Source organism: Delphinus delphis, chromosome 6 (genome assembly GCF_949987515.2).
Source record: "Delphinus delphis chromosome 6, mDelDel1.2, whole genome shotgun sequence".
Classification (NCBI taxonomy): Eukaryota; Metazoa; Chordata; class Mammalia; order Artiodactyla; family Delphinidae; genus Delphinus; species Delphinus delphis.
In genome coordinates, this window is record NC_082688.1 from 96,793,738 (window position 1) to 96,811,757 (window position 18,020).

Here is an 18,020-nt window from a genome sequence, read left to right on the forward strand (position 1 = left end):
CTGTGGTTAAAAAATTTCCAAGAAACAAAAGTCCAGGACCAGATGGCTTCACAGGCGAATTCCATCAACATTTAGAGAAGAGATAACACCTATCCTTCCGGAACTCTTCCAAAAATTGCAGACGAGGGAATACTCCCGAACTTGTTCTATGAGGCCACCATCACCCCGATACCAAAATGAGACAAAGACACCACAAAAAAAGAAAATTACAGGCCAATATCACTGATGAACATAGATGCAAAAATACTCAACAAAATACTAAAAAAACGAATTCAACAATACATTAAAAGGATCATACACAATGACCAAGTGGGATTTATCCCAGGGATGCAAGAATTCTTCAATATGCACAAATCAATCAGTATGACACACCACATTAACAAATGTAAGAATAAAAACTGTATCATCATCTCAACAGAACAGAAAAAGCTTTCGACAAAATTCAGCACCCATTTATTATAAAAATTCTCCAAATGTGGGCATAGAGGAAACCTACCTCAACATAATAAAGGCCATATATGACAAGCCCACAGCTAACATCATTCTCAACCATGAAAAGTTGAAAGCATTTCCTCTAAGATCATGAACAAGACAAGGATCTCCAGTCTTGCCACTTTTATTCACTTTTACAGTTTTGGAAGTCCTAGCCATTGCAATCAGAGAAGAAAAAGAAACAAAAGGAATCCAAATTGGAAAAGAAGAAGTAAAACTGTCACTGTTCACAAATGACACTATATTATACATAGAAAATCCTAAAGATGCTAAAAGAAAACTACCAGAGCTAATCAGTGAATTTGGAAAGGTTGCAGGATACAAAATTGATGCACAGCAATCTCTTGCATTCCTATACACTAACAATGAAAGATCAGAAAGAGAAGTTAAGGAAACAATCCCATTTACCATCACATCAAAAAGAATGCAATACCTAGGAATAAACCTACCTAAGGAAGCAAAAGACCTGTACTCTGAAAACTGTAAGACGCTGATGAAAGAAAGTGAAGATGACACAGATGGAAATATATACCATGCTGTTGGATTGGAAGAAACAATATTATCAAAATGACTATTCTACCCAATGCAATCTACAGATCCAATGCAATCCGTATCAAATTATCAATGGCATTTTTCACAGAACTAGAAGAAAAAAATTGAAAATTTGTGTGGAGACAAAAAAGACCCTGAATAGCCAAAGCAATTCTGAGAAAGAAAAACAGAGCTGGAGGAATCAGGCTCCCTGACTTCAGACTATCCTACAAAGCTACAGTCATCAAAACAGTATGGTACTGGCACAAAAACAGAAATATAGATAAATGGAACAGGACAGAAAGCCCAGAAATAAACCCACACAACTATGGTCAATTAATCTACAACAATGGAGGCCAGAACATACAATGGACAAAAGACAACCTCGTCAATAAATGGTGCTGGGAAAACTGGACAGCAACATGTAAAAAGAATGACACTAGAACATTCTTTAACACCACAGACAAAAATAAACTCAAAACGGATTAAAGACCTAAATGTAAGGCCAGATACTATAAAACTCTGAGAGGAAAACACAGGCAGACACTCTTTGGCATAAATTGCAGCAACATCTATTTAGATCCACCTCCTAGAGTAATAAAAATAAAAACAGATATAAACAAATGGGACCTAATTAAACTTAAAACCTTTTGCACAGCACAGGAAACCATAAACAAAACAAAAAGACAACCTACAGAATGAGATAAAATATTTGCAAAGAAAGCAACTGACAAAGGATTAATCTCCAAAATATACAAACAGCTCATGCAGCTCAATATCAAAAAACCCGACAAAACAGAACAATCAATAAATGGGCAAAAGATGTAAATAGACATTTCTCCAAAGAAGACATACAGATGGCCAAAAAGCACAGGAAAAGATGCTCAACATCTCTAATTATTAGAGAAATGCAAATCAAAACTACAATGATGTATCACCTCACACCAGTCAGACTGGCCATCATCAAAAAGTCTATGAACAATAAATGCTGGAGAGGGTGTGGAGAAAAGGGAACCCTCCTCCATTGTCAGTGGTAATGTAATTTGGTACAAGCACTGTGGAGAACAGTGTGGAGGTTTCTTGAAAACCTAAAAATACAACTACCATATGACCCAGCAATCCCACTCTTGGGCACATAACCGGAGAAAACCATAATTTAAAAAGATACATGCATCCCAATGTTCACTGCAGCACTATTTACAATAGCCAAGACAAGGAAGCAACCTAAGTGTCCATCAACAGAGGAATGGATAAAGATGCAGTGCATATCTACCGTGGAATATTACTCAGCCATAAAAAAGAATAAACTAATGCCATTTGTAACATTTGTAGCAAAAAGAATAAAATAATGCCATTTGCAGATGGACCTAGAGATTATCACACTAAGTGAAGTCAGACAGAGAAAGATAAATATTACATGATATCCTTACATGTGGAATCTAAAAAAATGATGTAAGTGAACTTATTTACAAAACAGAAACAGACTCATAAATTTGAAAACAAATTTATGGTTACCAAAGGGGAAAGGCGGGGGAGGGACTAGTTAGGAGTTTGGGATTAACATATACACACTACTATATATCAAATAAACAAGGATATACTTTATAGTACAGGGAACTCTACTCAATATTCTATAATAATCTATATGGAAAAAGAATCTGAAAAAGAATGCTTATATGAATATTTAAAACTAAACCACTCTGCTGTACCTTGAAACTACTACAACATTATAAATCAACTATACCCCAGTATAAAATTAAAATTAAATTTTAAAAAAATGACCAAGTATGAAAAGAAGGAAAACATGATTCATGACCAGGAAACAAGTCAATCAATGGGACAGAAGAAAAAATGTCATCTGAGATTAAATTTGCTTCCAAGGACCTCAAAGCTGCTATTCTAATACACTCCATAGGTTAAAGAAGATAGAGAAAAACATGAACATGTTGAGAAAACAGTGTTAAAACAAAAGTCCAGAACTGAACTTCAAGGCAGGACAATATACTCCCTGGAGGGGAGAAAAACACTAAAAGACTCCAAAGGGTTTTGGTAAAAGGATTACCAATATTTACATCAGATATAAAAACTGACATAGATCTCTTTAATAAGACATGTAGGTTCTCATGTGCTTTTGCACTCATTTTGTTATGTTCCAATCATATACTTATTTGGAAACTGCATTGTTTGCTTGTGAATGGTGCAAAAGGCTAATACCTTAGTGTCGTTATGGCAGCTTTTGACCTCAAAGGCACTCTGAGAAGGTCACTGGGACTCCCAAGTCAAAGGGCCATATGGTCCTAATAGACCTGCCATATTCAGTGCCTTCAGGAATTCCTCATTAATTTCAAAGGGCACCCGGCCAACTGAGCATTCTATTACTCTAGTGGTTCTTAAGTTGTGATTCTGGGGTGACATATGAGAATCTGCATTTCTAACAAATTTTCCCAGATGATTCAAAAGTCTAATATTAGAGTCTAATATTAATATTAGAATGTCTAATGTTCTGGGGTGACATATGAGAATCTGCATTTCTAACAAATTTTCCCAGATGATTCAAAAGTCTAATATTAAAGTCTAATATTAATATTAGAATGGCAAACATTTCTGTTCCCCTGTGACTTATTCTAAATGGCAGCTTTTAAAAAAAAGTCAGTATGTCCAAACATGAGATTTTCAAACTGTTCATGCTTATCTTACAAATTCAGTACATTATTCTTACTAACTTTCTCTGCTAAATAAAGGACCTAAAATTAAGTATTAACTTTCACCTGCCTCAATCAATCAATTTAGGTTCCTCTTGTCTCCCCAAACCAGCGTCTGGAATCCTGAGCAAACTCAAAGTGCTAGTACTTATCCAAAAATATAAATGACACTTTTAGACAAATGAATAAATAAAACCCATTGCCAGCTGACCAGATCTAAAAGAAAAGTTAAGTCATCTGGATTTTAAAAAATTATACCAAGCGTAAATATGAATCTACACAAAAGAAATAAAGAGAAAAGTAAATGGATAATATATAAATAAAACACATTGTTCTTGTTTTAAAAATATATTAAAGTGCAAATAACATTTTATAAGAAGAAAACAAGGTATTATGTGGATTATAAGATATGTAGAAGTAAAATAAATGACAACAAGAACACAAAGGATGAAAGACAGAAAAGGAAAATATTCTGTAATAACAAAGTTGAAGTAACAAGATATTTGAAGGCAGACTGACACTTCAGAGATGTATATTTAGAAACCACTAAAAATACAAACAAGTATATCTCAGAAGCCAAAAGTGGTTAAAGGAGATTCATTAAAAATAAGTAGTTAAGGGAATTCCCTGGTGGTCCAGTGCTTAGGACTTGTGCTTTCACTGCTGAGGGCCCAGGTTCAATCCCTGGTCAGGGAACTGAGATCCTGCATGCCACACAGTGCAGCCAAAGAAAAAAAAAAAAGGTGGGGGTGGGGGGGAACGAGTTAATCACAGAGAAGGTAGGAAAGAGGGGGGAAAAAAGACAAAAAACTAGAAGGTAAACAGCAAGAAGGTTTCAAATTCAACCACAAAGATAGTATTAAATATAAGTGATATGAACATTTTGCTAAAACACAAAAATTGTCAGAGCTAATAAAAAGTAAAACAAACATACTCTCTTAGAAACTGACTGTGAATGTAAAGACACAAGTTAGAAATAAAAGGACAGAAAAACTATATATCACACGAAGCACACAATAAGCAAATGATAGTCTGACTGACTATACAGTACCAAACAAAATTCAGGAAAAGAAATACTACCAGGAATAAAAATAAACAATGGAAAATGCTAAAAGGGAAAATTCATCAGGAGGATGTAACAATCCTAAGTGCTTTGCCACTTAAAAACAGAGCTTCAAAATGCCTGAAGCAAATCTTGTTAAGAAAGATAACACACAAATTATACTTAGATACTCACATTCCTTTCTCAATATTTAATAAAACAAGTAGATAAGATATTAAAAGGATATAGAAGCCTTCAGCAATATGATCAGCCCACTGGAACTAATCCCCATCAAGAAAAAGTACTCTTTTCAGTCACATATGGAACATTCCCCAGGATCATATGCTAGGCCTAAGACAAATTTCAATACATTCAGTAAGACTGAACCATGCATGAAATATTATCCAGAGTGACACACAAACAAAGGATATAAAAATTATAACAATAAGAAATTATGAAACAAATAGTTGGAAAGTAAACGAATTCTACAAAACCAATGGATCAAACAAGAAATCACTGGACATTTTAAAAAATATCTTGGATTAAATGAAAATAAAAACACAACATCAAAACTTGTGTGATGCAGCTAAAGCAGTTTTCAAAGGAAAATATAGTGCCTTATGCTTACATTAAAAAAGCAAAACCGGGGGGCGCAGTGGTTAAGAATTCGCCTGTCAATGCAGGGGACACGGGTTCGAGCCCTGATCCAGGCAGATCCCACACACTGCAGAGCAACTAAGCCCATGTGCCACAACTACTGAGCCTGCGATCCACAACTACTGGGCCCACACGCCGCAACTACTGAAGCCTGTGCGCCTAGAGCCCGTGCTCCGCAACAAGAGAAGCCACCGCAATGAGAAGCCCGCGCACGACAACGAGAAGCCCACACAACACAACGAAGAGTAGGCCCCGCTTACTGCAACTAGAGAAAGGCTGCATGTGGCAACGAAGACCCAACGCAGCCAAAAATAATTAATTAAAAATAAATAAATAAAAATAACAAAGCAAAACCAAGTCTCAATTCATGAGCTTAAATTTTATCATAAAACAGCAAAGAAAGGAAGGGCAAGGTAAACCAAATCAGTATAGAAAATCCTAAGGTATCCAGAAATAAATAAGTAAACTTCTGAAAGTTAATAACCAGGTTCATCAAGGTTGCAGAATACAAGATAAATATGCAAAACTCAGCTGTATTTCTATGTACTAGCAATGAGCAATCCAAATATGAAATAAAGAAAACAATTCCATTTACAATAGCATCAAACAGAATAAAATACTTAGAATAGCTTTAACAAAAGTATAAACCTTGCCCATTTAAAGCAACAAAATATCATTGCAATAAATTTTAAAAGGCCTAAATAAATGGAAAGACAGATAATCTCAATGTTCATGGATCAGAAGAATTAAAGTTGTCAAGATGGCAATACTCCAGGAGTTGAGCTACAGTCGAACCCTCTCAAAATCTCAGCTCTACTCTTTTACAGAAATTGACAAACCAATCCTAAAATTATGGAAATGCAAGTTACCCAAAATAGCTAAAACAACCTTGATAAAGAAAAAACTTGGAGGGCTCACACTATTCAATTTCAATTACTCTGTTATAGAAAACACTCCTGTTTCTCATCTATATTACTGTCTCTACTCACAAAATACTTCTGTATTCTCAATACTACTTCACTGCTGGTCACTGAATGTGTAGAGGTTTTTCCCACTACCAGGCAACTGCAATACAAGCAAGGTGTCCTACATTCAATTCAGTTCTGACATATCCACTTGGAGTTTGCACCAGATCCCACAGGCTAGGGGTTCAGTCCCGCAAGATTGCCTCTCCTCACACTTTAGATGTCAATTACAAGTCCAGGTTGCTACCTGTGCTTCTGACCAGCTAGCTATAAATGGGAGGTTCCCACATCCTGGTCCTCAGGTTTAATTTGCTAGAATGGCTCACAGAACTCAGGAAAACAGTTTGCTTACTATTAATAGATTGCCAGGTTTATTACAAAGCATACAACTCAGAAACAGCCAGACAAAAAAGCTGCATAGGGCAAAGCTTCCATGCCCTGTCCAGGAGCATCAGCCTCCCACCACCTACAAGTGTTCACCAACAACAAAGCTCTCTGAACCCTAGAGTTCAGAAATTTTTATGGAGATTTCATTATGTAGGAATAACTGTTGTTAGTAATTACATCAAGCCCTGGAGGTCTGGGGGTGGGCCTGAATGTCCCAACCCTCAAATCACTTGATTGGTATTCCTGGCAACAAGCCTACATCCTCAGGGGGTTTCCAAATGCTACCTCATTAACATGAACTAGGGCACGGTTGAAAGGGGCTTGTTACCAATAACAAAAGACACCTCAATCTCTCTTACATTTAGGAAATCTCAAGGGATTTAGAATCAACAAGGGGGCTACAATTATATCAGAAAAATATAGTCTTTTCAACAAATGATGTTGGAAAACACTTCACTATTCACATGCAAAAGAATAAAGTTGTAACACATACCATCTATAAAAATTAACTCAAAATGAATAACAGACCTGAATGTAGAGAAAAAAATTATAAAATATACAGAAAAAAATAGGAGTAAATGTTTTTGACTTTGAGTTAGGCAAAGTTTTCTGAGATTTGACAAAAAAGAGGAAAAGAGGAAATAGTCCAGCTGGATATTATCAAAATAAAAAACTTTTGCGATTCAAAGAGCTCCATGTAGAAAGTGAAAAGACAACTCATAGAATGGAAGAAAATATTTACAAAACATATAACTGATAAAGAGACTTGTATCCAGATTATATTAAAAAATCTTGAAAGTCAACAATGAAGACAAATAACCCAACTTATAAATGGAGAATGGGATGTGAACAGACATTTCTCCAAGGAATATACACAAACAGCTAATAAGCAATTAACACATTAAAATGCTCAAAATTAGAGAGATACAACTCATAACTATAATGAAATCCCACTTCACACTCCACTTTTTTAGGAGGGCTAAAAAAAAAACAACAGACAGTAACAATTATGCAGGTACATGTGGAAAAACAGGAACCCTCATTCATTGCTGGTGGGGTGGTAAAAGAAGTACCACTGCTTTGAGAAGTTCTTTTGGCAGTTCCTAAAATTGTTAAAACAGAGTTACCATATCACCCAGTAATTCTACGCTAAGTATATACAAAGTAGAATGGAAAACTATGTGCACACAAAAACACAACTGGTCTAGCAGCATTATTCATTAACAGTCAAAATGGAAACAACCCAAAGCCCACCAATGGAAAAAAAAATGTGATATATCCATAAAATCAAATATTACTTAACCAGAAATTGAATTTGATTACGGATACATATTATAACACTGATGAACCTAAAAAGATCATGCTGGGCTTCCCTGGTGGCGCAGTGGTTGAGAGTCCGCCTGCCGATGCAGGGGACACGGGTTCGTGCCCCGGTCTGGGAGGATCCCACGTGCTGTGGAGCGGCTGGGCCTGTGAGCCATGGCTGCTGGGCCTGCGCGTCCAGAGCCTGTGCTCCACAGTGGGAGAGGCCACAGCAGGGAGAGGCCCGCGTACCGCAAAATAAAAAAAAAAAAGATCATGCTAAGTAGAAGAAGCCGCTCAGAAAAAGCTATATATTTTGTGATTCTACTTATATGAAACCTCCAAAATAGGCAAATCTCTATAGACACAGAGTAGATTAGTAGATTAGGGTTTCTTCTAGGGGTGATGAAAATATACTAAAACTAAATAGTGGTGATAGTTCCATATCTCTGTGAACATATTAAAAAATACTGAATTGTGGGGCTTCCCTGGTGGCGCAGTGGTTGACAGTCCACCTGCTGATGCAGGGGACACGGGTTCCTGCCTCAGTCTGGGAAGATCCCACATGCCATGGAGCGGCTAGGCCTGTGAGCCATGGCCGCTGAGCCTGTGCATCTGGAGCCTGTGCTCTGCAACGGGAGAGGCCACAACAGTGAGAGGCCTGCGTACCCCACACACACACACACACACACACACACACACACACACACACGATAGATATATATATATATATATATATACTGAATTGTGTAAATTAAAAGGGTGAACTTTTGGTACACGAATTCTACCTCAATCAAGTTGTTATTAAAGAAAAAATTCCAACAAAGAAAATTCCAGGTCCAGATTGCTTCTGTAATGAATTCTAGTATGAACTTTTAAGGAAGAAATGATATTAATTTTACAGCACTAGGAATAGAAAGAAAAGAAATAGGTGACAATGAGTAACTATTTAAGGCCGATGACTAACATCATACTTAGTTGTAAATAATAAATAAATTCTTCACATTAAATCCTGGCCTGTTCAAAAAAGAAATTAAAATGCATAGAGATTAGAAAAATATCTTTATTTACAAATCATATTATTTAATATATATAATAGTCTAAGAAATCTTCAAGACATCTAGTAGAAGTAACAAGTGAAGTTAGCAAAACAGAGATAAACAACATCAATGAACATGAATTATATTTCTACTTAAATCCAAAAAAAAATTGGAAATTGAAGTTTTTAAAAGTATCATTACAGATAGCATCAAAAGATTTAAGGATACATCTCACAAAAAAGGCTGAAGACACATAAGTGAAAACTGTAACACACTGCAAAGGAACATTAAATGCTAAGGAAAAGTAAGGACATTGTTCACACATCAGAAAATTCAATATTATTAGATGTAAATTTTCCCCCAAATCTTCTAAACATTCAACACAATCCTTATAAAACACCACTAGGGTTTCCAGAAAAAATAAAATTTTTTAAAATTTATAGGGAAAGAAAAACAAACTGTAATAGCCAAAAGAAAAAGTTAAGAGGACTTATTCCTTCTGATGTAAAAACTTACTGCATAGACAGATTAATCAAAATAGTGCATGACTAGTGCACTAGTCAAATAGTGCATACCTATTAAGATAGGTATTTAGATCAATAAACCAGAATGATATTGAGAGAAGCCTATGCATATATGTACAATTTATTTCAAAAGGTGCCAAGGCAACTGAATAGGAAAAGGATAACCAGTGAGCCAAGCAGACCTTTAGCTGCAAAAATGAATCACAATCTATATTTCACACCATTTACACAGATTAACCGGAAAAAGTCAAAGACTTAAATGTAAAATCTAAACCAAGGATATTTCTAGAAAAAAACAGAGGAGAAAATCTGAATGACCTTTGTTAGGCAAATTATGAAACAGGGGGTGGGGGGAATAGAATAGGAAAGTAAAGGAAATGATAGATTGGACTTCATCAACATGAAAACCTTTTGCCCAACTGTTTCACAACTAAAAAGATCAACCACAGATTAGGAGAAAAAATTTTCAACATGTGTATCTTATAAAAGTCTTCTATCAAGATTGTATAAAGAACTCTTTCAACTGAATTATAAGCTGAAAAACTCAACAAAACAAATGGGCTAAGGATCTGAACTTACTTTTTTAAAAGCTATGTGAATGAACAAATAGCATACAAAAGTTGTTCATCGTCATTAGTCAAAGAGAAATGATAAATGAAACCCAAGTAGATACAACAGACCCCCACTAAAAGGATAAAAACTCATCGGGTTTACACCACAAAATGATGGTGAATATTTGGAGCAACTAGAATTACTATAAGTTACTAATGCCCACGTAAATGACACATGCACTTTAAAAACATTTGGCAGTTATTGTTTTCTTCTTCATATACAGGCATATGTCAGAGACACTGCAGGTGTGGTTGCAGATCACAGCAATACAGTGAATATCACAATAAAGTGAGTCGCACAAATTGTTTGGTTTCCCAATACATAGAAAATCTGTGTTTACACACAGAGTAGACTAGTAAGTTTGCAACAGCATTATGTCTTAAAAAACAATGTACATATCTTAATTTAAAATAACACTTTATTGCTAAAAAATGCTAACCATCACTGAGCCTTCAGTGCATGGTAATCTTGCTGGTGGAGGGTTTGCCTCAGTGTTGATGCTGCTGACTATTAATGGTGGTGGTTACTGAAGGCTGGGGTGGCTGTGGCAGTTTCTTAAAACAAGACAACAATGAAGTTTGTCACATCAATTGACTCTTCCTTTCATGAATTATTTCTCCGTAATATGCAAAGCGAATTGACAGCATTTTACAGACAGTAAAACTTCTTTCAAAACTAGTCAATCCTCTCAAACCCTGCTACTACTTTATTAACTAAATGTGTAATATTCTAAATCCTTTGTTGTCCTTTGAAGGATCTTCAGAGTGTCTTCACCAGTAGATTCCATCTCAAGAAACCACTTTCTTTGCCCCTTCAAGAAGCAACTCCTCATCCATTAAATTTTTATCATGGGATTGCAGTAGCTCAGTCACATCTTCAGGATCTGCTTCTAATTCTGATTCTTCTGCTTCTTCCACCCATCTGCAGTCACTTCCTACACTCAAGTTTGGAACCCCTCAAAGTCATCCATAATGACTGAAATCAACTTCTTCCAAACTCCTGTTCAGGCTGATATTGTAAACTCCTCCCATGAATCACAAATGTTCTTAATGTCATCTAGAATGGTCAATCCTTTCCAGAAGGTTCTCAATTGACTCTGCCCAGACCCACAGAGGAATCATTACCTATGGCAGCCATAGCTTTACAAAATATATTTTTTAAATAATAAGACTTGAAAGTCAAAACAACTCAACACATGGGCTGCAGAATGGATGTTGTGTTAGCAAGCATAAATATACTAATCACATTGTACATCTCCATCAGAGCTCTTGAATGACCAGGTGCATAACCAATGAGCATGTTTTGAAAGAAATCTTTTTTCTGAGCAGTAGGTCTAACAATAGGCTTAAAATACTCAGTGAATCATGTTGTCAACATATGTGCTGTCATCCAGGCTTCGTTGTTCCATTTCCAGAGCACAGGCAAAGTAAATTCAGCATAATTCCTAAGGCCCCTAGAATTTCTGGAATGGTAAATGAGCCCTGGATTTAAATTAAAGTCACCAGCTGCATTAGCTCGCAACAAGAGAGTCCTTGAAGCTTTGAAGCCAGGCATTGACTTCTCCTCTCTACGTATGAAAGTCCTAGATGGCATTTTTTCCAATAGAAGAGTATTTCATCTACATTAAAACTCTGTTGTGTCATGTAGCCACCTTCATTAATCATCTTAACTAGATCTTCTGGATAACTTGCTGCAGCTTTTCCATCAGCACTTGCTGCTCCCCCCTTGCACGTTCATCTGATAGAGATGGCTTCTTTCCTTAACCCTCATGAACCAACCTATAATAGATTCAAACTCTTCTGCAGGTTGCTTGCCTCTCTCAGCCTTTACAGAATTGAAGAGAGTTAGGACCTTGCCCTGGATTACACTTTGGCTTAAGGGAATGTTGTTTGACCTTTTATCCAAGACACTAAAATATTTTCCATATCAGTAATCAGGCTGTTTCACTTTCTTATCATTCATGTGTTCACTCGAGTTATCACTTTAATTTTCCTTCAAGAACTTTTCTTTTGCATTCACAACTTGGCTAACTGGTGCGATCAGCCTAGCTTTCAGAATATCTCGGCTTTCAACATGCCTTCCTTACTAATAATTTCTATTTTTTAATTTAAAGTAAGTGGCATGTAACTCTTCCTTTCATTTGAACACTTACAAGCCATTGCAGGGTTATTAATTGGCCTAATTTCAATATTATTATGTCTCAGGAAATAGGAGGCCTGAAGAGAAAGAGAGAGATGGGGGAATGGCCAGTCAGCGGAGCAGTCAAGACACACACATATTTATCAATCAAGTTTGCCATCTCATACGGGTGCAATTCATGGTGCCCCAAAACAATTACAACAGATCACCATAACAAGTATAATAATGAAAGAGTTTGAAATGTTGTGAGAATTACCAAAACATGACACAGAGACACAAAGTGAGCAAACGCTGTTTGAAAACTGGCAGCAATAGACGTGGCTGGACCCAAGGGGCTGCCACAAACTTTCCATTTGTAACAAAAAGTAACAGCTGAGAAGCCTAATAAAGTAAAGCACGATAAAACCAGGTTTTCCTGTAGGTATACATAAGACCCAGGAAACAACAACTAGGGTCTTTACACAAAGGTATGAAAACATAGCCACACACAGACTTGGACTTAAATATTCATAGCACCTTTGCTTATGATAGCACCAAAGCAAAGAGGACCTCATGTCTTATCAACAACTGAAAATACACGCCAAAGAATGAAACATTACTCATCACTATAAAGAATAAATACAGACAACACACAATAATATCCATGAATCTCCAAAGAATTATGCTAAGGGAAAGAAGCCATACAGACAGTATATAAAGTGTGATTCCATTTATATGAACTTTCAAAAAAGGCAAAAGTATTGAAATAGAAAGAGGATCAGTGATTATCATAAAATGGGTGGGAAGAGAGGACTGACTGAGAAAGGCCATAAGGAAAATTTTCACATGATAGAAATACCTGTATGATTTTGGTGGTATAGCCGTACACATTTTTCAAAAGTCACTGAATTATACATAGAAGCTTGTTGAATTTTATTTTCTGTTAATTATACCTCAATATAGATGATTTTTTAAAAAAACAGGAGAAGAAACAGAAAATCAAATACACTGTAGGCAGTCGCATGATAAAGTAGGCTCACCCAATGAGACAAGGTGGCTGTAGTTCTCCAGCATCACATCTCTGTACAGGGTCCTCTCAGCAGAGCTCATACACTGCCACTCCTCCAGGGTAAACTCCACAGTCACGTCCTTGAATGACACTGATGTCTGTGAAAGCACATTTCTCATCAATCTGAAGAATTCAAAATTAGGTGACATGGATAATACCTTTGGAATGTAAGATGAAAACTGAAATTTTTTCACATTATGAAAAATCAAAAATATCTGACAGTACACACATTATCTGTGATGTCCTAGGGAAGCAGGCATTTTCAGAGTTTTGGCTCTGCCTTTAAATTCCATCCAAAATTTGATCACTTCAAAGTACAACTGCTAACATCACCATTTCTTGAAAGGATTACTGAAAGTCCTGCTATATCATTTATTTCCACCACTATCTCACTAGGGCCCACTCTCAGAGTTATTATTAAATTATAAGTCAGGTCATGTCTTTTCTCAGCTCAAAATTCTCTAACCAACCTAGTAAACAGAGATGAATATTGAATTCATAGATTAGGAGATTCAGTATGATGGAGATTGTCAGTTCTCCACAAAGAAATCTATAGATTCAATGAAATCATAATCAAAAGCTTACCAGGATTTTTAGAATCACAAGTTAATTCTAATATTTACATAGAAAGCAAACAATCTAGAATATGAAAACAGTTTTGAAAAAGAACAAAGTCAGAGGACTGGTATTACTTGATTTCAAGACATACCATAGAGCTTAAGACAAAGAAAGTATGTGATATTAATGAAAATGAAACACAGAGAGCAAAAGAAAAAGTATAAAAATGATATATACAAACATAATGCACACACACAATTATTTAATTTAGGTGTCTGGGCAATTCAATGGAGAAAGTATATTCTGACACAAATCATGTTAGACTAAAAAACTCCATTAGAAAAATAATAACAATAACCTTGATTCATACTTTGCACCACAAAAAATAATTAATTCAAACTGATCAAGACCTCAATGAATATGCTTTCTGTTTAGATTTTAGAGTCATGTGAATATATCACCTATCTAAAAAAGAAATTGACAGCTGGTGTACTGAAGTTGGAACCAGCAAAACGGTTGAGTGCATGCTCCCTCAACTCAGTATTTAGAATATACTAACAGTACAAATTTCCAAGCCCAACAGCAGGCTCTGAAATTCTAGATTTATGACAGGGCCGACCCGTTAACATGTTTGGTTGTTTTCTGATCAGCATTCCCTGTGTTAAGTAGAAAGTTTAAATATATGAAAACAGAAATTATTGATGTAACAACAAATATAAGAGAAAACTATCAACAAGGTCATGAAAATACATTGCAAAAACAGACAAAAATGTACAATTTTCTCTGAAAATAATAAAAAAAATAGAAAACCAGACTAGATCCATGACTGTTTAAATAAAGTGACTCAGTAATCTACATCAACACACAAAAAGCAGATGTACTCACAAAGTCCAGTTTTAGAGGTGAGTTTCAGGAAGTCTATAACAGACGATTTTCTCATATGAAATAGACACAGAGAGAGAGAGAGAGAGAGAGAGAGAGAGAGAGAGAGAGAGAAAGGATAAAAGAAGGAAGGGGGAAGGGAAAGGAGAGGAGAGGAGAAAAAAGCAGAAAGAGCCCCAAAGACTAATATAACCAAGATACCACAGTTAGTCAGGGACATAAGAAAACAAAATTATAGGGTAATGTAGTGTGTGAATACAGAATAAAAGTTCAAATATGATAATAGCAAAAAGATGTCAGTTACAAATTTAAAACAAAAAAGGCTCACACCCACTATCAAGTAGGGTCTATACAAGAATTCAAGAGTAAGTTAACATTCTAAAATCCATTTAAGCTACTTGCTACCTCTAATATTTGGAGATTAAAAAAAATAAGCTGTAGCTTTACTCCAATAGATACAAAAAGGTATTCGATATAATTCAGGGTACATTCATGACCCAAGTAAAACTGATTATAAAAGGGAAATAACTTACACTGATAAAAGATGTGTAACAGAATCTGAGAGCAATCTGAAATCAAGAGTTGAATCTATCATACCACTAACAGGGGGATGAATAAAGGGCTCACCTCAGATATGTTCATTTTCAGTAGGTCTTGGGAGAGTGTAGAGGACGGTGAAGATTCAGCTTGGGGGGACAGAAAGAGGAAAAGGTCAGAACACCTGGCCTGCCTTATAGTTCCTACATTCACCTCCCAATCACCTCAGCAGCCCAGCTGACAAGCAGCCTCCCTAAGGACTCACTTTGGCCCTTGAAAAGGCAAGGGAAGTACCCTGTGGAAGCACCACTTGTCCATCTTCCAGTTTGAAATGATCATGGGACTTAAACCTACCACTTCTCAGTTGGTAAAAATAATTTTTTTTACTAATTTAAACAATACAAACAAAAAACTAACATACTAAAATACACCAAAGAACGACACGTTTCATTAAAATTAACAGTAGAAGAAAAGACACTGCCTGCATCCTTACTTTGTTTTCCTAGCAATATTGTTTACCCCTGGAGTTAGAAAATCCACAGGAAGCCCAGTAAAAAGGATGGCAAGCTTTAAGACAATTTTTAAAAACATTATTGAAGTGGGCTGCATTTTCTCAAAAGGGACTCTTGATAAGTTTCTTCTGATGACTGAACGGTATGAACGACTGTTCGACTCCTGGCTCTGTCACATGCCGGGTGGGCCTGGAGAAGTCACAGGCGCTCTCAAACTCAGGACCACCTCACAACCCTGAGACTCAGATCTGCTTTTTGCTTAACGTGTGTTTAATGCAGATGCTCATACCGCTATCACGAGATAATTGGGAGGCTTCTGTAAACCACCCAAGGAAAAGAACAAAGTGTCTTCTGAACAACATCTACTGTCACTTTTTCGGCGGTTAGTACCTGGCACTTGCCTCTTTTTCCAAATGACACCACATCGAATTCTAAGAACAACGCCAGGAAGCAGGCATTATTCATAGCCTCCTTTGCAGACCTGACTCGTCCCCAGGTTACTTCTCCCGCCCACAGTACCGGTGACACGGCTGTAACTGACCGGGTCTCTCCCGCTCCAGAGCAGGGCTGCCCAGCACACTCTCCGCCCGCGCTTTCTGGCCCGCTCACGGCCAGCGTGACCACCGCGCCTTCCCTCCCACTGTCCGCCCCGGCGTCCCCCCGTCAGATGCAGGCGGGGCCGGGCTTTCCATCCCCACACGCACCGTCCCCGCTCCTAACGGGTCTCAGCGCCACCTGTCCCCGAGACCACAAGGCCCGAACCGGGATCGCCCCACCCACCTTCCCAGGGCCGACGTCCAGGCCAGACCCGGGCACTGCAGTCCCGCCTGGACCAGAAGGCCCGAGACGTACCACTTCCGCCCCCGCCACGAGAACGCCGCTCTCAGCAAAGCTCCGGGCCACGCGAAGTTCCCGTCTCCACCGTGCAGATCCCGCACCTGCGAGGGCCGAAACTCCAGGCTCTTCACACCACGAGGCCTGCGAGGGCGGAAGAGATGAGGCGGGGCCTATGTTGCACAGGCGCAGAGGAAGCCCCAGAAACCAGGAGGGCTGTGGAGGGAGAAAGACTACATTTCCCGTCGCTCCCCGCGCCCTGGGGTGTCTTGAACAGAGCAATCCATTTATTGCAGCAGAGTAGAAATACGGGGGAAATGCTTGTTCCGTGGTCCTGGGTTCTCCGAGACCCCGGATTGGGTGTTTCTCCGCACTGTGGTTCTTGAACTATCTCCATACCTGGCCTATGTGGGTGTACCAAGGCAAGCAGGTAAAGGTCATGACTGATACCAGATTCTCCAGATTGGTAGATCCTGATAGTCCCGAGAAAATATCCTCCTAATGGAATAGAATTTTCCGTCTCTGCATTAATTAACCTACTTGGCATCAAGGGGGCGTCCTTTGTGAAAGACAAATAGCGTATTTTCTCAAAAGTGAGTTCACTGGTTTAGTCATAATGGGACAGACTTCTTTTTCATTTACTGCAATTTTGAAACCAAGTAGGACGCTACAGGGCTCTTCTGGATACAAAAGCCCTTCCCTGTCCCTTGCATCTTTGTAGGAAAAAGGTTTCAGCTCCTAGACCATCGCTGAGTTCCAAAGGACAGATTCAAACAGTTACTAACCAGGGAACGGAGGGAGTGCAGAAGCAAAGAGAAGCAGTCAAGAAACAATACTGCAGCTATAAAACAGGGACCTGGTTCCTCTTCAAGGGATTATACATAAAATATCTTTGAGTTTTGCTGCAGGATCTAAAGCCCCCTCTCTGCAGGAGGATGGTAACTTCAGGTTGAGCACAATATTCCTGAAGAGCACCCAGTCACCTCATCACCAACCAAAGTAGATACCATGCAGGCTCCGACCCCAAATATGCCTATAAAACTCTTTCCTCAAAATCATCTAGGAGTTCAGGTCTTTTGAGCATGAGCCACCTGTTCATTCTCCTTGCTTGACCACTGCAGTAAATCTTTACCTGCTCCAAACATCAATGTTTTGGTCTGTTTGGCCTTACTGTGCATCAGGTACATGAACTTGCATTTGGCAATGATTTTCTAGGTAAAAATGCCTGACCTTCTAACACTAAATCTAAATATGAC

At 37.7% G+C, this 18,020-nt stretch overlaps 1 protein-coding gene across 2 annotated transcripts in view; it reads right to left on the bottom strand.

Annotated features, from left to right (window-relative positions):
* The window catches only part of LOC132427524 (zinc finger protein 25-like), a 38,669-nt gene extending 21,745 nt beyond the window's left edge, over nt 1-16,924 (bottom strand). The window contains exons 1-3 of one of the 2 annotated variants that reach the window (XR_011246523.1): nt 16,783-16,924; nt 15,509-15,567; nt 13,413-13,539 (exon numbers count right to left, since the gene is read on the bottom strand). Coding sequence is in view for 1 of the 2 variants with exons in the window: in XM_060015109.1 (XP_059871092.1) it covers nt 13,413-13,560 (148 nt within the window). In the remaining variant the exon portion in view is untranslated. Of the gene's footprint in view, nt 1-13,412; nt 13,565-15,508; nt 15,568-16,782 lie in introns of both variants that reach the window. The other variant, XM_060015109.1, reaches the window with a different exon arrangement.
* Nucleotides 16,925-18,020: the final 1,096 nt, after the last annotated feature.